The sequence below is a fragment of the Castor canadensis genome, chromosome 1 (genome assembly GCF_047511655.1).
Source record: "Castor canadensis chromosome 1, mCasCan1.hap1v2, whole genome shotgun sequence".
NCBI lineage: Eukaryota > Metazoa > Chordata > Mammalia > Rodentia > Castoridae > Castor > Castor canadensis.
In genome coordinates, this window is record NC_133386.1 from 180,897,508 (window position 1) to 180,918,589 (window position 21,082).

Consider the following 21,082-nt stretch of genomic DNA (forward strand, 5'->3'; position numbering starts at 1 on the left):
CACAGGCGCGTGGTTTCCTGACAGCTGGCTGCAGGGCATGACACTGCGGGAGGGGTGCGGGAGATATTTTTGTGGTGCTGGGGTTTGAACTCAGGACCTACATCTTAAGTCACTCCACCAGCCCTTTCTTGTGATGGGCTTTTTGAGACAGGATCTCGAAAACTATTTGCCTGGATTATAGGCGTGTGCCTCCTTTAAAATACGGGTCACCCAATGGCCATTGGCTTGAAGTGGGATGGCAGCCCAGAAGGGTCGTCAGAGCCATGCCAATACTGGCGAGGAGTGGGCTGCCAGGGCCTTCTGGGGGCAGAGGTACAGGCCACAGAGTGCAGGAACTCAGGATCTGCTCCTTGGGCTCCTACCCCTGCTCTCCCAGCCCCTACACCAGCCCGGGCCTCCAAAGCCTCACCCCTGCCTCCTCGCCTTCGTGAGGCAGTCAGAGCAGTTCATGAGGACCCCTCTACCCCACACCTCTGCTAGACTGCCTCCCTGGGCAGTCTGAACATCTGGGAACCCCGAGGAACCCTGGTGCCTGGGGTGGGGGAGAGTAGACGAGAACAAGGAATATGCAGCCACCTGGATCACCTTGAGCACCAAATCAGGGTGGGTTTCCATTCCCTCCAGGCCCTGTGCAGCCCGTTCTCAGCAATTAGGAAGTTATGGGGAATTCCCAGTCCTCCTAATTAGTGTTAATAGGGCTGGTGCGCCAGTCCTGGGGAAAGAAATTTCTTTGTTTGTGTTCCCAAGATTGGACCACAGCTTCCACCTTCAGTGTCACACAGCCAGGTTCTCCTCCCTCTCACCCTCCCCTAAACCCTGCCCTGGGAACATGTGCACAGTCACACGTGCCCCACCACTGACAGCATGTGCACTGGGCGTGCACATGTGTGCACACACACAGCACAGTCCTGGATTAAGACTTGGCTTCCCAAGCAGGCACTGAAAGCCATGCAACATTCCAGCCACACTCCAGTCCCCACGATACCATTAGAGGTCCCCTCCCCCACACCACAGCTCCACCCCAGAGACCCAACCGTGCATGGTCTCCCCAAATTAAACTTCATTAACCAACCATGCTATGTTCTAATCAGAGAGGCGGCAAAGCTGGCTGGCTAAGCAGGGTAGCAGCACTGTCCTCTGACCACAGCAGGCAGAGGCCTGTTCCCCAGCTGGGCTTTCCTCAGACTCCACTCTGGCCCAGGAAGGTTCCCTGCTCCTGGGTCATCCTGGGGGAGGTATTGTTTGACTGAACAGCTGGGAGAAAGGGACTTTTTTTAACACACTGTGGGGTGCTCAGGGGAGAGTGTATTGGACAGTGCTTTTTAAACTGAGTGTGGTACCCTCAGGGCATAGCCACTTCTATGCTGCATGACAATGAGCAAGCCATGTACCTATCTGATCACTTAATCCCAAAAGGGAAAAGGTAGTAACATCTTGCCAGGGCCAGCCTCATGGGCCCTGAGCTTGGTTTAATGCTCTGCTGTTGGCATCTTGAAATTCTTAACAACAAGGGACTCCTCATTTTTATTGGGCCCACAAATCATGTAGATGGTCCTGTCTTCCAGTAAAGTTTTAGTAAGGATCAAATCAGAAATGTGTAAGAGGTTTGTACAGAGATTCCTCCCTTCTTCACTCCTTCCTTCCTCCCTCCTTCCCTTAATTCCTTTCCTTCTATCCTTATTTCTTCGTCCTTTCCTAGAACATTCACTGGGCACTCACCCCGTGACAGATATCCCAGGCATTGGACTCAGCATTGACCCACATAGATGGCATCACTGCCCTCTGGTGCTCTGGAGAGGAGAAGGAAGATAAAAAACAGAAAGAAGACATTGTTGGCCATCGTGTGAACAAGGGGACAGACAGTGGCTTGGGACAGAGACTATGTAAAAGGGAGCCAGGGAAAATCTCCAGGAGGAATTTGATCTGAGACTTGCATGACCTGAGTGAGGAGTTGAGCCTCGTGGCACATTCCAACCAGTTTCCATGGTGGAGAGCTCCTGCCCTGCCCTGGCTTCTCAGAGGCCTGCTGCTCTCTGAACCTCAATCACTGTCTCTGAAGACCAGTCCCCTCCAGGAACACCTGGACAAGTGTGGCTTCATGGCAGGGACACAGCATCCTGGAAAAGAGGGGATTTGAGTCTCAGTGTTGAGGTCAAGCAAACACATCCATATTTCACAGGGAAAGTGACCCAGAATAGTGCAAGGGGACCAGAAGTAGGGAGAAGGGTGACAGCAGGGTTTTAGCATCATACACACCACCACCAGACTCTGCTGCTCTCCAGCCTTCCAGAGTCTTCAGCCTGGTGTCCTCTATGAACCAAGGAGTTAATACCTTGGTTGTCAGAAGGCTTTCATGTGGAAAAATTGCATGTGTCTCCCACCTGGAGCCGAGCCCCACAATCCTCCATGTGCCAGGCAGTGCTCAAAGCTCACTCCACCCATTTTCTTCGTCCCCACTAACAGGAGGCACTGCTGTACCCTGGTAGGAGCTGTAGAATTCTCTCCAGCCCCAGTGTCTCCACTGTAGGCACTCAGGTAATAGCATCCAAGTTCAACCAAACATCTACCTTGGAAAATCCCAATAGGATGCCTATGTCCTGTAGAGTCTCTTCCCCAGTAACATTTGCCGTTCAGAATTCCACCCTGGAAGAGGCCGTCGGCAGAGTATGACCTCAGACATCTCCTAACCACGTAAGCTACAGTGTCCTCTGTTTCTTAGGTGCTCCAGAAATACAACCCAGCTCTGCACAATGGTGACAACTCTGCTAACTCTGGCGTCACCTTACCAGGGCCCAGACGTGAAGTGACTTGCCCAAGGTCACACAGCACTGAGGGATAGGGTCAGATTGACTGTGGGCAGCCCATTCTAAAGCCTGCTCCTCCTGCTTCATGCCTTCCCCCACAGAAGCATAGCATCCACAGTCCTGGGAAATCCCCACCTGCCCCCCAGAGCTTGCAGGATCTTCCTCTTCCTTAATTAGCAGGCAGCCAGGGAAATGAAACACCTACCACCTCCTTCCTTTTCCCAGCAAGGAGGCTCCCAAGGCCCCCTGTTCCCAGCAGGGCCCCGCAGTCCTGAGGCTACCTCCAGCTGGGAGTGGCTTTGCACAAGGGCGTGCACATGTAGAGCCTCTAAATTAAAGGAGGCTGTCTCCCTCTGGGGGTCACAGTCCCAGGACAGGGCTGGGGGTTTATGTCCAAGCCCCAAGTGACGCATGCTTTAAGACACCATGTTCCAGCTGCATTGACAAATAGCCTTCTACCTTGCCAGGAAGGGGTCAGTGTGTGCTTGTGTGTGTGCGCGTGCATGCGTGCGTGTGTCTGCCTTCCTTTATGGAGACAGAAAGATGAGAATCAGATGGGCAGAGGCAAAGGGAGGTTGTCACCCGGGACCCTAGGCCAACAGGCTGGAGCTAGCTGGCTGGCTCTGAAGCCTGAACTTGACCCCAGGTCCCTAGACACCAAGAATACCTTTTGTCCTTGCATCCTCAGGAACTGCAGAAAAGGTCCCAGTTTGCCTGACTTGGGGCTGGTCCAAACCCCCTTCCAGAGCTCTCCAACAGTACCCTGTAGGGGCCTGGCAAGGGACGCTCTTGCTCTCATCCTCATGTGTGTGCAAGGGGACATTTCCTGCCCAGCTCAGATGCACTCACACCACGTGGCTGGGAGGACTAACAGCCCCTGAGGTCTAGCATTCACAGCAGAGAGACCCTGCTTCTCACTCTGCTCTCGGAGGGTGCTTGTCTTAAACCCTAACCCCATTGTTGTCGCTGACAGTTCTCAACTCTGCTGGGCCACAGTTGGGGTGGATTTACGATGATGAGGTCAACTCACCAAGTATTTAGGCCATCGTTACCAAGTCTAAAAGAACAAGACCTGAGTCCTTTCCTGCCAGAAATGAACAAATGGCACCCAGATGGTTGTGTAGCATTGGATTTGGGGACCATGAGACCTGAGCAGTGTGGCTCAGGGTGGATGGGCAAAAGGTGTGGATAACGGTAACAGCCCAGCTTCCAGAGGGGTTTCTGTGTCTCCTGTGGTGTGCGCGCATTGAACCTTCACATGCCTGCCCTGGTGCTCAGAAAGGCCAAGGTCACACGACAGAAATTCCACCTGGGCCAATCTGGTGTCCTTTGCTGCTTGGCACATTGCCTCCCCAAAGAAGCCCAGAGAGGATAAGTCACTTGATCAGCATCACACAGCTTGCTCGGTTCCCTAGGTCTCAGTCTGGTCTCCTGGTTCCTCAGCCCCTTCTGTAGGAAGGATCCTTCCTGTGTAGTTCAGAGCCTTGTAGTCCTACTGTCTCACCTGCTCCTGGGAGTGTGCAAGCAGAGCTCCTGTCTTATGCGGGTGGCTGACCACCACTTTGCTGAGTGTTTTCTGTTTGTTAAAGGTCTCATTAGACCCTCATGACCACTGTGGGAGTTGGGCGCCTTCTTCATCTCTGTGCTCAAAGTGAGATGGCCAAGCCTCCCAGAGATGCTCAGAAAGCAACAGCTGCACAGCCTGGGCACCAGGCTTGAGCCCAACTCTCTGGACGTGAAGTTTTGCTCCTTCCCTTTCACACGCCAGGCAGATCCATTCACTGCTAATCCTCTGGCCCTGAGCAGTCTCAAGTATTTACTGTCGAAATTCTATGGGAAAAGTTGTCCACATTGCTCTAGATGAGGGGTTGGCAAGTCCTTTCTTGTCCCTCTAGTTCACATCCCTCACCTTTTCCCCTTCCACCTGCCAGCACAGCCTGTGGGATTAGTGAGGTGGAATTCTGCCCCATTCTCCAGAAGGAGAAGCCATGACCCAGAGAAGAGAATGACAGTGACAATGATGATGATGATTGTCATGGCTACAGGTTCAGCCTTCCTCACCCAAAACTCTGAAATCTGAAGCTTTTTGAGAGTACAATGCTTGAAAAATTTTGGATTTCAAAATTTTGATTAGGGATGCTTAGCACAGATCCTAAAACCTAAATGATTCAGAACTCAGAAACTTCTCAGGTCCTAAGCATTTTAGGGAAGAGCTTACCCAACCTGTATTTTTTTGGGAGTGGGACTGGGGTTTGGACTAAGGCTTCACGCTTGCAAAGCAGGCACTCTACTGCTTGAGCCACACCTCCAGTCCATTTTGCTCTGGTTATTTTGGAGATGGAGGTCTTGCCAACCATTTGCCTGGGCTGGTCTTGGACTTTGATAATCCTGAACTCAGCCTCCCAAGTAGCTAGGATTGTAGGCATGGGCCACTGCACCCAGCTCCCAAGCTGTGTTATTATTTTGCCAAAAGGAAATAGAAGTCCTGGCTGGTGCCATGGGTGGCAAGTACTTGGTCCCCTGCAGAGATGACCAGAAGTCTTCCTGGCCTAGGATTTCCCAAGCTTTGAGGAATACAGACCAGATTCTTGGCAACCAAGCATGTCTGAGCACCCCTTTTTCTGAGCCCCTGTCTCCTTCCACACCCAGCCCTTTCTCCACCCCACTCACCCCTGACACATCTTTCTTTATGACCCACAGAAGCAGCTGCCTCCCTCCTGCCCATCTACCGCCTCTCTTTGATTCATTTCCCTATTTTCCTGAGCATCATGGGCATGTCTGTCACAGACTCTGCGTTTCAGCTGTTTGCCCTCCATAATTTGAGCTCCAAATACCTACAGCCAGCCATCTTGTGGGAAGGTTGTGGCCTTCCTTAATTCAGGCCAGGTGACTAGAATCAATTGCAGTTGCCCTGAGAAGACCTCCTGTCTCCCATGTTTAGTTGGGAAAGTGGAAGTGGGCTGTGTCCTGGGGTGAGGCTTGAAACCGGCTCAGTTCCTGCTCTGGTGGCAGTTCCTGGCCTTGGGATACAGGAGGCCAACCCAGGACTGAGGATGCAGTGAGAAGGAAGGGAGGCCTTTGGGGCAGGGTGACACTTGCCACCTCTGGGTATGGGAACTTCAGGGTCTCCCCAGCGCTAGAGTTCCAAGAGACTCACCCCATGCTGTACCCGGCACTGTTCAGCAGAGGACCTGTGAGCCAGGCCCCTGAAGTCCCCTGACTGAGCACAGGCAGCGTGAGAGCAAGGGTATGCAGAGAGGGCAGGCAGAGAGAAACTAAAGACCTGTAAAGCCGCAGACCTGCTCCAACAGCGGCTGTTGACTGCTGAATGACTCTGGGTCCCACTGTCCATAAAACAGAATCACCTCTGTCCCGCTGAGTGGTTGTAAGGATCAAGCACGAACATCAAATGAAGAGCTTTGGCAGCCATTAAGCAAAGCATTGATGAAAGAGTTGTGCTGTGGCTAATGTAAAGCAGGAGAGAATTTGCTGAGATGCCAGGAAGAACTTCCCCCTTTCTCTCTCTGTGAGTCTGTCTCTGTGTGGGTATGTCATCTGTCGAGTCCCGTGTGTACGCGACCTATGGCTGTCGGGGTGAGCGTGTGCCTATGTATCTATGTGTATATTGTCTGCACGTGTGTGTCTGTCTACTAAGGCCTGAATCCAGGCTCCCCCACCCACTTACCTGTCATCTTGATTCTTTCCTCCCCTCTCGGGCCTCAGTTTCCACATCTGTAAAGTAGTGCACCATTGGTGCCCCCCATGGGATTATTGTGGGGCCAATGAATTAGACGTCGTAAACTTGTCTGTGTCTCCAGCCCTGCTCCTGACAGGTGGAGTAAAAAGAACTTGACTTTTTCAAGTCTCAGCAGCCGTGTAGCCTTGGGTGTGCCGCTTCACCCCTCTGATCCCAGTTTTCTCAGCTTCCAACTGGGAATAACAGTCTCCTGTGTTGTGGGATTATAGTGAGACTCAAGGAGACAATGGGAACTTGCCTGTGCAGTCAGTGCCAACAGGGAAAATGTAGCTTTCCTCAGTCCACTTGCGAGCTGGAAATGCACCCCCACCTTCCCCACCTCATACCCTCAGCCATGGGATTCCAATCTCACCCACTGCCTGGATTCCACAGGACACCTGTGTGATCCTGTGAGACAAACGGCAGAGCAGCGGGGGCCAGGAGCATTGCCCACCCCTTTCCTGCAATGGGTGGGCGTGGGGCCCACTCTGACAGGAGTTGCCGGGACTTTGCCCAGCTCCTTTCCCTGCCTCAAACCTGTACCCTTGCCCTCCCAGTTCCCAGGCCCCCTTAATACCCGTGAACTCATTCAATATTTAAATCTGGGCTGTGTGGTGGGCCAGGTTGCCGCAGCAACAGCCCTGCGTATTTTGGGATGGATTACCAAGTCTTTCAAAAGGTCTGAGGGATGAGTGTGGGAAGGGAGAGCTCACGGGCAGGAAGAGATGCAGCTGGCCGTGAGAAAGCGATGGAAGACTTGAGAGTCGGAGACAGGGCAGGCTCTGTCCAGAAATTTGAGTTTAGATTTGAACCCAGGACTCATGCCTGACAGCTCACTCTTTCCACACTTCTTTCTGCTGTCCTTCCCTCACCAGCTGGGCCACCGTGGCTAGCTTCCTCACTGTCTCTGAGTCCACTTCATCCCTGGGTACACGGGTTAATTCGCCCGTGTTCATGTGATGTTGCAAAGGTGCTGAGCCCGGTTTTGGCACATAGGAAGCAGGGGCAGTTATTGTGTTGATGATTTTGTTATACTTACTGAATCACTATGGGGGGTGTCATCTAGCACCCCCTGTATACCCCAAAGGGAGTCAGAGGAAGTGGGAGAGACAGCTTGGCCACCAACAAGCTGGTAATCTACTGGGGAGAGTCCCATGGCTCTGGTACCTGCAGGGGATCCATCCAGTGTTCCCTGCTCCCTCCTGGAGCAGCTATGCCTGGCCCAGAGTCCACCTCTCCCAGACTGACAGGGGACAACCCTGCTGGGGACCTGAACATGCCATCCAGCCTGACTGTGCTCCAAGCTTCCAGCCATGCCCTTCCCTCTGGGTGTGTCTTGTGGCTGTGGAACGGCAGTGGCCTCAAAGTTTCTCTATGACATGGCTCCAGGACACAGATTCCAAAGCAGCTCTGAGACCCTGCTGGGACTGAGGCTCCAGAAACCCCAAGGGTAGCCTGCTTCTCTCACACTTGGTCCTGGGTGCACCTGTAGATGTGGACACCAGAGGTAAGGGCACTCCCTGGTCACGATGTAAGCCCTGCTCCTTGAAGGAGGCTCCAGGGGTTGCTTGGGCAACTGAGAGGTCCAGAGTCCCCCACTCTTGGCTAGGGGATATGTCAACAGTTATCCGAGGACCTCCCTTCCCAAGTGTCCATCACCAACCTCTAGAGAAGCAGGACGGGCTCCGCTTCCTGCTCCAGCTCCCACGCCTCAAGCTCTCTACAGAGCCCAGATTTCCAGATAATTAAATTCCCCTCTTTAGACACCAGTGCTGCTGGCAGGCCTCACGGGAGGCTGGTGATGTCCAATCACCATCCAGTTTTGGCTACCTTGGAAGGGAGGGGACAGATGACATAAGGAGATGAATCCTGAGTCAAGTGTCTGTGCTGAGTAATGACGCTCTCTGTGCTGGCCTTTGCTGTGGGGAGTGGTGGAGAAGGGGCCTGTGGGGGGGCTTGGCTGGCAGGCAGGACATTGGCTATTCTACATACGGGTTCTGATCCATGTTTGGGGAGCATGATCTGCAGCTTGCCTGGAGCCCTGTACCTCCAGATAAGCTTCAGGGGCTTGAGGTCTCAGAACCTGTCTGAATAGCCCCCAGGGTGTTTGTAAAGAGCCCCTTCTTGAACCCCTAGAATCTAAATCCTGCCTGGTCTGCTGGCTCTCGCTCACACCTGCCTTTCTAGACCACTGGGCATGACTGGCAGAGCCTTGCCTGGAGGGCAAGCCAGGAAGGACAGGCTCTTCACTCTTCACTCTGCCCCTCTGTTCCCCGTGGGTCCTTGGACTCTGGTTCTCATCTGCTTCAGCCACACTTACACATGGACTTCAGTAGCCTAAGACCAAATCCTGCCTCCACTGTCCCGTGCTCCCTCCAAGTTCAACACCCCCGTCCCAGGGTGGCCGGACCTTTGGCATCCTGACCTTGTCAGAGTAAAATTCTCCCCAGGAGGACACAGAGCCCTGGTCCCAGAGGCCTTTGCAAACGGGTTGCCTCAGTGCAAGGCTGACATCAAAGACAGAGACTGGGTCCACTAGGGTGTGTCTGGGCACAGCAAGTCCAGCTCAGCCATGGGGCAGTGGACTGTGACCAGGGTCACTGTGGGGATCAGCAGTCTCCAAGTCCCTGGAGCCACACCTCTGAAGGCGAGCCAGGATAGAGGGCCAAGGAACCCCATCTTGCCCCTGCAGTTCCTCCGTACTGTTGTGAGACTTTGAGCCAGTGAAAATCACTTCCCTCACCTGAAAAACAGAAATGGCACCTCGAAGGGTGGGAGGATCCAATGATGTCTTGTGTGTCAAGGACTTTCAGAAGTCAACATAAAGTAGTCTTATAAGGTTGCCAGATTGGTGGGAAAGGCCACAGGCTTAATTTGAGGTTGTGGCTCTAACCGACCATGCTGTGTGGCTTGGGGAACATTACTTCCCTCTCTGAGTCTCAGTGCTCCCAGTGTGAAATGAAGAGCTGGAGACAGCCCCTGCTAAGGCTTTTCTTTCTTTGAAGGAATCGGCCCATGGGAGCTCTGGCAGGAACAGAGAGGAGGGCAGGTTGCAGGGCCAGAGCTCTCTGGTTCAACTCCCAGAGAGGGGGCCTTCCCAGGCTGCCTGTGCCCTTCGCCCCTTTCCATTCATGGTTCTGTGAGTGGGGGTGGGGCTGGGGCAGCTGCCATCTAGGATTCAATTGCAACCACAGCAGGCTCCACTCCTGGTACCATCAGCCCTTGGGGCACTTTGCCCCTCTGGAGCCTAATTAGGTTTTAGCCCCCATTCAGCTGTGTCCATGTCCCTACTCGCTATCGCCAGGCTTGCCAAGATTTAGAGCCAATTGCTTGTTTATAAGCCTGCCTGTCTTGGGATGAGGCCCAGCAGGCACAGCCAACGAGCATAGCAGTCCTCCCCGACCTCCCCAGCTTTGAACTCCATGGCAAGAATCAGTGTTATTCTTATAAGCCTCAGCCCATGCCGATGAAGAAAAGGTGTGGGTTTAAGAGCCCAGCAGAGCTGGGTGTGAATCTCAGCTCCATCCCTTTCCAGCTCCGGGACCCTCCTAGCCTCCTAGGTCCTCAGTAGCTTCATCTGGAAGCAAGAACGGTGATAATCCGCGCTTTGCAGAGCTTTCTGGAGGATCACTGTAAGTAAATGCTGGTAACACAGTGCCTGCCACCATCATGGGGCTCAGTAAATGTCTGTCCCTTCCCTGTCCCGTCCCTCTTCCCCTCCTCCCCACACACACACACCTGTGCCTCCAGTCACACTCTGCAGGTGGCAGACACTTCATTTCTCTGTCCTACCTGGTGTGCCCAGAGCACTGGGCTCATGTGGCTCTTCTCTCAGTACTGAGGTTATTAATTCTCACTAGACTTGAGTGAGTCCTAGGGAGATGGGGGGTGGGGCGGGGAGCAGCCACTGGGCTCGGCGTCTTGGACCAGGCCCAGGGCTGGCACTCCCAGGTGGACCAGGCAGAGCAGAAAGAAGGAACTGAACATACAGGGGGTCTAAGTGCTTTCATCTACATCAAGCTCTTCCATCCTTGCAGTGACCCAGGGAGGTGGAGCAGAGAATCAGTCCCCGTGTCACAGATGAGGAGTACAGGCTCAAGAGGAGAGGACACCCAACAGGGGCCCCCAGCTCCTCAGAGCAGAGTCCACATGGGAGAAAATGCAGGTTGCAGGGAACTTGTGTGCCTCTGCCCTGGACCACAGCGCCCTCGCCTGGCCGGGGTACACACAAGAAATTTCAGGCTCTGCATGTGTTTCCTCAGATGCGGCCTCTCCATCATGTTTGTCCACCTGCCTCCTTTTGCTTTCTACAGAATGCATGCCCAGGGGCTCGGGACAATGAGAGTGAGAGGAATGATTTATGAACTGAGCTGGTCTTCTTAATCAGAGCACCTCTCCCGACCCCACTCCCTACAGATGGGCTGAGCCGCCATCTGGGGCAGTGAGAGGGGCAAGATTAATAAAGCTGTCTGGTCCAGAGAGCCTGCTGTGGAGAACCCTGCGGCGCTGCGTGACCCCGGCCCCATCCCTGCCCCTCTCTGGGCCTCGGGGATCCCATCTGTCAAGGGATGGCAGGGCTGGGTCATCCCCCCCAAGAGCCTCCAGCTGGCTGAGGGAGGATTCTAGTGGCTTCATGTAGCTCTCTGCTTAGCCTGATTCGGGGCAGAACAGTACTCACTGGGTTGTTGACTTTGGGGCCAAGCTATGGAGTGCCCTCCTTTTGGTGTCCTCTCTGCTGCCATGCCCTGTGGGCGCCTATCTTGTCAGGAATACTGGTTTGGAGTTCAGCTGACATGTGGCTGAATCATAGCTATGTCTTACCAAACAGATGAATGAATTCAGGCTAGTGAGCCTCAGTTTCCCCATCTGTAAAATGGGATAATAATGGTAACCACCTCCTAAGTCAGGGTCAAATAAGAGAATGCAGTAGAAACTCATAGCAGAGTTTGGTACTTGGTAAATGTTTGATTCTAAAAGCTATGATTAGGCTCAGTCATCATAAAATTGCAATCACTGAACTGAATTTGGAGTTGTTTAGGGAAAAGATGTTTGTATCCATGTTGTCCAAGCTCCCACCCCTCCCCTCCACTTTTTTTTGGGGGGGTGGCATTGGTGTCTGAACTCACAGCCTCAGCCTCACCCTCATGCTTGCTACGCAGGCTCTCTTATTGCTTGAGCCACTCAGCCAGCCCCTGACCAAGCTGTTTGTGTGTGGTTCTCCCCAACACCCTGCTCCACTGATAATGTGGTGATGTGGGTTGGGTAGTCACATATGCCCAATATGTGACTGTGCTGGTGATGACAGCGCCCCATAAGAACAGCACTTTGCAGCTGGTAAGACCGGACACAATCCTGAGCTCTGCAGAAGCAATGGGAATGGAGTGAGCGCAGCAGGTGTCATCCAAGGACAAACAGGAACCAGGCTGAGGAGCTGGGGCCACAAAGAGGGCTGAGCTCATTTCGTGCTCAGGGCAGCGTACCATGGGTGCCTGGGTGGAGCGGAGGCAGACAAATGCCAGCTGTTCACACAGGGTTCAGCATCACTTCCTTGTCACTGGATTGGCCTTCTGTGTCACAATGTCCAGAGGAAGTGAGCAGGGTCCACTCAAGACAACGGCCTGAGATGGGCAGGGCCCGGTGGTGCTGGGGCAGGGCTGGGAGGGGTGGCGGAAGAAGAGGGTGGGAGAAAACCAAGGCCCTACCCTGCTATCCTGAGTCCTGGGATCAGCAGGAGTCAGCCCTGAACCACGCCTCTGGTTTCCCATTCCCAAGACCAAGCTGTCTAGAGTTGGGGCTTTGCCTTGCCCAGTGAAGTTCCAGCCCAAAGTTCTTGACCTTGCCTAACCTAAAGATTCTTTCCTCTGCTTCTTCCTGGTATCCACCCCACTGGGGACAGAAGTATCTGCCCAGAAGGGGACAGAGCACACAGAACCTCCCCTCCTTCCAGGCTGATTTCTAGGCATTCCTTACTACAGAGGTGCAACTGGGCCAACTTCTGCCCTGGTTTCCTTCTCAGCTCCCACCACAGCCTTTCTACTCTGAGCCTTTCTGCCTTGAGTTGCAGAGGAAACTCAGGTCTCAGAGGAGATTTGTCCCTGACATTTCTAAGTCCTGGGTTCCTGCTGCAAAAATGGGGGCTAGGCTGCCTACCAGGGCTGAGATGAGGATTTCGGGTCATCACACAGGAAGGCAGAGCACTTTCTGTCATGGCTGGTTCTCATTCCAGCTCCAGGGTTTGGATCCAGCCCCATCACTTACTCAGCATGTAAAGTCACTTCTCTCTCTAAGACTCAATGCTCTGAGGCTGGTGCACACAGAGACAGGGCAGGCAGGTGAAGTCTGTCACATGTATGTTTAGGTCAAATAGGGGTGCCAGCTCCCAGGGCCACAACGAGCTCTCTGGAGGAAGTCCCCTCCTTCTGCCTGCCCATTCCCTTAGGACTTACTCACTCCATCATCCTCTCCACTGCTCCCAGGGCATCACTCAGTGGAGTTAGTTGTCCCCATGGGCTCCTCAGCCTTATGTTTCCTTATCTCCTCCAATCTCCTGCTACCTCCCAACTGTGAGTGTGCACTTGCTCACACCTCTACCCCACAGCACAGCATCCGCACATAGTGGGAGCAATGTATGTCTACTGAGTGGATAGAGAGAAGGAGGGAGGGAGGGAGAGAGGGATGATGGGGTGGATGGATGGGGGTGGGTGGGTGGATGAATAGATCAATTGATGAACGGATGGATGGATGGATGGATAGATAGAAGGGTGGATGGATGGATGGAAAGGCGGGAAAAAGGGAAGGAGGGAGGGAAAATGGAAAGGGAGGGAGAGGAATCTTTCACCCACCACCCCGACCCCAGGTGGGCTTTCACTTGGGAGACAATTCAAACAGGTGTCTTGAGACCTGGGAATGTCCCCTCATCCCCATGGGAAGGAACCACAGCCCAAGTTCCCCTGACCAGAGGGTCACTGTCCCTGAGTCTATCTTTCAACACAGTGTGTGAGTGGGTCTGGGTGGTGGAATTCCCCACAGATGTGATGGAACAAGACATTCCATGTGGGTTTGTGTGACTTCCAAAATCAAACCTCATTTCCAATGCTGGTAGTTGCCTCTCTAAAGGAACCTCTGGCAAATCCTATGCCAAAAAAATATGGAAGACAGGAGGTGGCCTGGTACGGCCTCCACAGCTGGCCAGTCCCTAGGTGCCAGGACCTTTTCATCAGCCCCAATGCACCCCAGTGTGCTTATCAGGAGGACAGTTTTCCTAGGCCACAGGCCACTCCTTGCCAACTTCCCACAGCAATGGAATACTTTCTCCTACAGGATAAGCTGGGTCCCTAAGAGCAACACACAGGAGACCCTCTGACTGGAAGCCTCTGTCCTGCTGACTCCTGAAGAACTGCCCAGGTGACACATGCCAGCTGCTCTCCTCTGTACACTTCTGCCCCATCTCTCAGTCCCTTCTCCCCTCTGATCTGGTGTCAGTCTGTCTTTCTCTTCCTGTGCCTCTTTTTGCTCTGCCTCTGTCTCTTTCAGTTTTTCTCTCCCTTGTTGACTTGTCTTTATTTTTCTGGCTTGCTGACTCCACTGTTCTGTCATTATTTTGTATTTTCCTACTATGCATTCATCCATTCATTCAGTGATGTTAACTGAAGACCCACTAAGTGCTGTCCTGCTCTAGACACTGGGAATACTGCTGAATAAGACAAGGCTGTGCTTTTATGCAGCACACGTTCCCCTAAAGGAATATGTGTGCCACCAAAATAAACACGCAGTCCCTGGAGTGTATGGTGTGTCGGATGGGTGCCAGGCCGCGCTGCTGGGCTCAGATCCATCCCTAACTGGCTTTGTGACTTGGTCAAGTCCCCTCCCCACTCTCAGTCTGTTTTCTTATTTCCAAATTCAGGGGTTGGCCACATCTGTGCTTCCCAATTCTTTCAGACCAAGAACGTCTTTTATTGATACGCTGGTGACATAAGTTGTGCTAGGGTCAGATTCTAAGCACAGGCATACACGAACGGTCATGGCAAATACAAGTGTCCCGGAAGCCCTAAACACCTGGCTTTGTTATGCAAAGCAGTCAGTTCCATCTGGAGTTTGTATTGAACACAAACTCACATCGTGCGCCAGCGGTGCTAGGCGATCGCTCCACCGAGCTACAGTCCCAGCTTTGAAAGTCTTTTTTGAGCACCAGCAAGCCCCTGGGCCTCAGGTCCACCCTGCAGAGATTTCTCATTCCTTTCTTCTCAGGGTAGACCCTGGAATTTATGGGTGGGCGGAGCTAGCAGCTGGATCCAGGCAGCGATTGGTGGGCCCGTATGTCTATCATGCTAGTCTGGCCAATTGGCTGTGGAACTGTGTCCTCGCGTTCTAAAAACCCCACGTGGGGATTGAGGAGGCTGGCTTGGGTCTTTCGGCTTCAGCCTGGCAGTAGATAGATGGTGGCCCAGGAGGCTGTTTTCCCTGAAGAGCAGGACACAAAGTGACATAGGAGGAAAGAAGCCAGGTGTGCACTTTGGGGAACTGCCCAGTGGTGCAAGGGAATTGGCATTCGTGGTAAATGAGGATTGAGAATTGTGGTTCCAGTTGAAGACAGACCTGGATTCAGATTCTGCCTTCAGCACTCAGCTGTGTGACCTTGGACAAGTGACTCTGCCTCGCTGAGCCAGAGTGGAACGGCATTACCTTGTTCCTGGGGCTTCCTGAGGATCAGATGAGATTGTGTATGTTCCTCACACACACTCAGAACACGGCAAGCCCGCCATGTTTAGCTGTTCATATCATCCAGGTGTGATGACCAAGGCGTGGCTTCTGTCCTCCCATTACAGAGACCGAGGCTCAGCTGCCTGCAGTTCAGGAATTGTCCCATTAGCTGAGCCTGGCAGAGCTGGGATTCAGTCCTCTGGTGGGCACCATGCCTTCTTTCCACTGGCAGACAGGGCCGGGTGTCCCCCGTTCATCCTCCTCTCACATCATCTATCTACCTGACTCTCACCTTGGAGGCTGTGGGATTCTCTTCCCAGGAGACATGGCTGCTTTTATTGCATTGGTCTGGGAGCCCAGCACTCCACAAACCTGCCCATTAGATGAAATCTGCAAGGAATGTGGTCCATAATAAATGCGGGTAGCTGTTTATGAGCTGCCATATTTATTATACTCCTTAATTGCTAAACAGCTCAAGCTGGATCCCACCCTGGAGAGAAGTTCTGCCTGGTAAGCAGAGGGAAGGGAAGCCAGGGCCCACTCTTTCTCCTGCACAGACTTCTCACCACCTCATTTCCATGGCTGCTTCTGCCCTCCAAAGGTCCATTTGTCCATCACAGAAGAAGTAGATAGGTCACCAGATTCCTGTCCATCTTTTTACAGATAAAGATTGTGAGATCAGAGAGGGAAAGTGGTTTTCCCAAGATCACACAGCAGTGACTCACAGAGCAGGAACCTGGTGCTCCTTCCACTCTGCTTTCTGCCTCAGCTTCTGTTCCTGGACCAGAGAGATCTGGAGGTGGCTGTTCCTATTTTTTATATAAAACCTCTGTTACTTGCCCTCCCTGAGCCTGTGTCCTCCTCTGTAGGGACTGCCACTTCTGGGGAGCTGGCATGGGCCTCCACACATATGTACTGTACATGCATGCTCTCTCCTGTTCTCCTTCCCCTTGCCAAACAGTGCAGTCTCTGTGGTTGAGATGTGTGCAGGTGCAGTCAGCCTGAAGTCAACTGGAAGCTAGAGGCAGATGACATGGCCTACAGGGACCCTTAGAGCAGTCAGTGTCCTGGGTCCTGATCCAGTGTGGGACAGCAGGCTGGTGATAATCCTACCAAGCAGACTAGGTGTGGTCATAAGGGCTATGCATCCCTCTGTGCAGGACTATGGGAGCCTGTGACACAGCCCTCTCATGTAATCTGCACAACACATCACAATGCAGGTCGGGAATAATTGCCACCCTGACAGAAGAAGAAACCGAGGCCCCAAGAGTCACTGGGGGGAAGACACAGAGGTGAGAAGGTGCAGTCCAGGCCTGAAGCCCAGGTGCAGCTGACAGGTGTTCAGGCTGTAGTTGAGCAGTGGGCTGGATGCTGCTTCTAGGGGGCAAGAAGGGGAGGAGGCTCTGGCTGGAGAGGGGTGCTGTTCTTCAGGAGGAGGAGCGAAGTAGCAGAGCCAAGGTGAGGGTCAAGAAGTTTTAACAACTGGTCGGCACTGGCATGGACCTGCCAGTCCCCAAAGCAAAACCACGCACCACCAAACTTTGCCCAGACTCCAGATGCCCAGCCAGTGTCACAGCCACAGCCTAGCCAAGGTCAGCTACTGTCACGAGTGGGACGGGGTGGGACAAGCTGGGTGTGGGAGCTGGGTGCAGTGCTAGTCCCTTTATGATAAGAGGCTGCCATCTGGCTTTCTGGGAAGTGTCGGATTTGGTTTGGGGTGGGGAGAGCTGAGTGCCCACTGTGTGCCAAGGCTTTGCCACTGCCTCCTACAAGCTGTTGGGCAAATCCCTTAACCCTGTTGGGCCAACATGAGGATTCTCGGTGATAGAAGCACACACTCCATTGATTGGTGCAAAAATTAAGTGAGAGAATATGTAGAAAGCCAGTGCCTCGCTCCCCAGTGACTATTATTTAATTTTAATTGACAAATCATAACTATATTTATGAGGCACAATGTGATATTTTGCTCTGTTTTGCTATTAGTTATATAATAATAAGCCTCACACGAATCCTTTGAGAAAGGACTTAACTTTATTTTGTGGGTGAAGAAAACAGAGTCTAGCCATGTCCTTGGGGGGGACCCCCACATCCGTCCATACCACACAAACTCCCAGAACGCTTTGCACGCGATGCACTGATCATCTGCTGCGACCCGAGAGAGAGCTGGGGATTGGCCTGTGTCTGCCCCCAGCTGCGGGCATCAGACATGCTATTTCCTTCCTGTGCCTCAGTTTCCTTTCCTGTTACATGGATGGCAGTCCCTGCCCCGAGTCCCTCCGCGGGGCAGTTATGGAGAAACGATTGGGTTCAAAGTCTGAGTCAGGCAGTGAAGGGGGCCTGCATCCCCGGAGGGCAGAGAAGGGCTGCATCTTCCTGGTTTAGACTCCGGTGCCTGGCAATGCAATAGTTACTCAATAAACGTCGGCTGAACAGAACTGAGCTCGGTGACTGCTGTGAGCCATCTTGTAAGCGGGGACAGGATGGCCTCCAACAAGTGGGTGCTGGAGCAATCCGGATGGCGGCGTGGGGACAGTCTGGCTCAGGAGTGGGGCCTCGTCCCCGGATGGGAGCCTGCACTATCCTTGCCCCTGCCACATGTCCTCCTCACCAGAGCTGGGCAGGCCCGTGCACGGAGGGTGAGTGAGGTGGTGGCTGTGGGACCTTGGCACGTCCCTCCAGGCTCTCAGCCTCAGTGGCCCGATGTACTGAGTGGAACGCAGGCTCAGGGGCGCTAGGAAGCAGCTTCCTGGAGTGCCTGCTGAGTGCCAGGCGTCCATCTAAGCATGCCACTGTGTTATTTCAGTTCCTCTTCACAGTGCTGCTGGGAGGAAGGTTTTACTTTTACTCTCCATTTTAAAGTTGATGGTAGCAAGACTTAGAGAAGTAGAGTGATTTTCCCAAGGTCACACAGCAAAGGAAGGCAGGATGGCTCCAGCATTCCCAATCCTACCTCCAGTCCCACAGGGCAAACCACCATCCCTGGAAGAGGAATTATTCTGTCTCCTTCTTCTTCCACAGGCTATGAGGACGAGGATGGGGCTAGCTGCTGCCCCTCCGGGGTGGGGCTGAGCCCCCTCTGGTTGGGACCCCAGTGGGAGGACTGAGGTGGCCTTATTTTTGCAGGAGGAGCACCATGGAGGGAGACTGCCTGAGCTGCATGAAGTACCTGATGTTCGTTTTCAATTTCTTCATTTTTGTAAGTGTTTGGGGTCTCCCGGGCCCTTGCCTTGAAATCATCACCACATGGGGTCGGGGGGGAGGGGGAGCAAGTGCAGGAGGTAGCCCCACCTGCCTAGCAGCCTTTCCTGGAAGGGAACCCTGCATGCATTCCAGGAGCCCCCCCCCCCCCCCCCCCCGCTCAGAGTAGAGATGTTCCCTGCACTCCCTGGGATGGGTCGGCCTTTGGCAAAGGCAGGGCAGGGTGGGGCTCAGGCCTGGCCCTGTGGGAGTGGGGGAGAAGGAAGGGATGGGGGTGACCAGAGGGTGGCAAGAGGGGGCTCATCCAAGCCTATTTCCCAGGGAGCAGATGGTAGCCCTCAGTGCAGGAGGGCTGAGTCCCGTAGGCATTTATGTAGTTGGAAGTCTCTCTGGAAGAGAGCCCCTCAAACCCCAGCTCTGCGCCTTCAAAACTCAGGTGCTCTCTGGACTTCAGGCTGCTCATCTCCTACCTCACAGGCCTTTTGAAAATTAAGCAAGATTAGTTCCAAAGTGCCTGGACTCTGATGGGCTCTCAGCAGGTTAGCTCCTTCTCCATCCAACCCCTGGACGGTGTGGATGAAGGGACAGAGGCTGTAGGCAGTAGGTGGCCACCCTGCTGCTGGCAGCCCACTGGGGGTCCTGTACAGGCTGTGCCCCTCCCGGGAGCAGAGCCATGTTCCCAGCTTCTTTGTCCCCACCCCCACCCCCTGCCCCAGCCTTGCTGACCATACCCAGCCAAGCCCTGGGTAGACAGACCTCCGCAGGTCCCTCAGGACAGGGCCACTCTGAGAGAGAGTGTATTTTTCATACATTTCAGCAGTTCCTCTGGGTTCTGTTCCCTGCCTCGCCCTCCTAGAGCCCAGTGACCAGCCAATCTGAATTCTAGACCAGCTGTACCAATTTCCAAGCTGGTGGCCTGGGCCAGCTCAGCTCTCCAGGCCGGTGTCACCCCCCTCTCTCATGCCCAGGTCCTCCTTATCCAGACTTAGTAGAAGGTTATAACACTACTTATAACAATAGAAGCGGCTTCTCTGGAGGTTTTGTGGGGGTACAGAGGAGAAGAACATGGTGCAGCAGGTGGCATGACCTCCCCACCCCGTCACTGTCACTGGTCACTCCTGCTTTGCCTCCCTGTTTTATCCCCGCAGCTCCTTAGACCTCTCCACTTTGTACTACCCCAAGTTACCTGCAAATGGCCCCAACCTTCTGGAACCGCCCTATGGCCTGGCTCTGAGACTCACTTAACTGAGCCAAAACCAGCAATGGCCTCTTGCTCATCTGCCATTCTTCACACACACGTGCCCCTGGGGCCTGGGGACCTCCTGTCCCACCAAGGGACCTCAAACACTGTCAGCCTGCTGATCCAATCCTATCAGACATTGGTTCTGTCCATAACGGACCCATTTTCAATACTTGTCTGTGCCCAAGACAAACAGAATAGGTACTTACTGAAATCTGCCAAAATTGTTAGCACCCATTCCATCCAAATGTCCTCTTAACCATGAGGAAGCTGAGGCTCAGAAAGGTTAAGTCACTTACTCAAGGTCACCCAGCTAAGAGGCACAGCCCTTTCTCTGAACTAAACTGCTTCTCCCCCAAGATAAGTAAGGCATGGAGAGAGATGACCTGTGCAGACAAAGGCACAAAGAAGAAAGCACTCAAGCTGCAGATTTAAGAGTGGGACCTCACTGAGAGCTCCCGTTGAGGACACTGGCTTTCATCTGTGTTTTCCTAGCTCTTAGCATGGCTGGTGCAGCTCAAGGTAGGTCTCAGTCCACATTCATAGATGCTGCCTTGAATTTGCTGTGTGACCTTCATCAAGTGGTTGGCCCCCTCTGGGCCTCAGTGTGTAATCACAGAATTGAACAAGATGACCTCATAGTCCCACAGCTCTGGCATTTACAGAGCATATAAAAGTTGCAAATAAACAACAGGGTGTGGTCCCCAGGGGCCTGTGGTAGATGAGAGGATGCCAGCTGCATCTCTGACCTTCTGAGCCACAGGTCAGGGAAGTGGAGAAGTTCAAAGTGACAGCACTATGGTGACCTGGGCTCCTACAGCAAGTGGTGCCCCTGCCCAACACTGCAGGCCCCAGAGGGGGATGGGAGGGGTCTAACCTCTCCCTGCCTCTTCTCCTCCCTCTGCAGCTGGGAGGGGCCTGCCTGCTGGGCATCGGGATCTGGGTGATGGTGGACCCCACTGGCTTCCGGGAGATCGTGGTCGCTAACCCCCTGCTCATCACGGGCGCCTACATCCTGCTGGCCATGGGCGGCCTGCTGTTTCTACTGGGCTTCCTGGGCTGCTGCGGAGCCATCCGTGAGAACAAGTGTCTGCTGCTGTTTGTGAGTAGTCTGTCCCCACCACCTCGGGGAGCTGCGGCAGGAGGTGGAGGCTGCTGACTCCCAGGCCCCGCCTTGGCTTCTGCTCTGAAACCGAGACCTTCCTGATCTTGGGACCATCCAAAGTCAATCAGTGGATTTAGCCCCATGTTATTCATAGGCCGTGGTCTGAAGCCCTGAGCTGTCTAGTGATTTTTCCCAAGTCCTGCAGGGAGTTGGTGACAGAGGATTACAAGTGAGATCTGACATGCCCTGCACTGTCCAGGGACCTCCTCACTGTGCCTCTGGAAGCTGGCTTCTTTTTT

General features: G+C 53.6%; 1 protein-coding gene across 4 annotated transcripts in view; it reads left to right on the plus strand.

Moving 5' to 3' along the window:
• The window catches only part of Tspan18 (tetraspanin 18), a 166,868-nt gene that overhangs the window by 128,780 nt on the left and 17,006 nt on the right, over nucleotides 1-21,082 (plus strand). For 3 of the 4 annotated variants that reach the window (XM_074044662.1, XM_074044659.1, XM_074044661.1), the window contains exons 3-4: nucleotides 18,364-18,436; nucleotides 20,586-20,780. In XM_074044662.1, the coding sequence (XP_073900763.1) occupies nucleotides 18,374-18,436; nucleotides 20,586-20,780 (258 nt within the window). In that variant the 5' untranslated portion in view covers nucleotides 18,364-18,373. Of the gene's footprint in view, nucleotides 1-13,860; nucleotides 13,945-18,363; nucleotides 18,437-20,585; nucleotides 20,781-21,082 lie in introns of all 4 variants that reach the window. The other variant, XM_074044660.1, reaches the window with a different exon arrangement.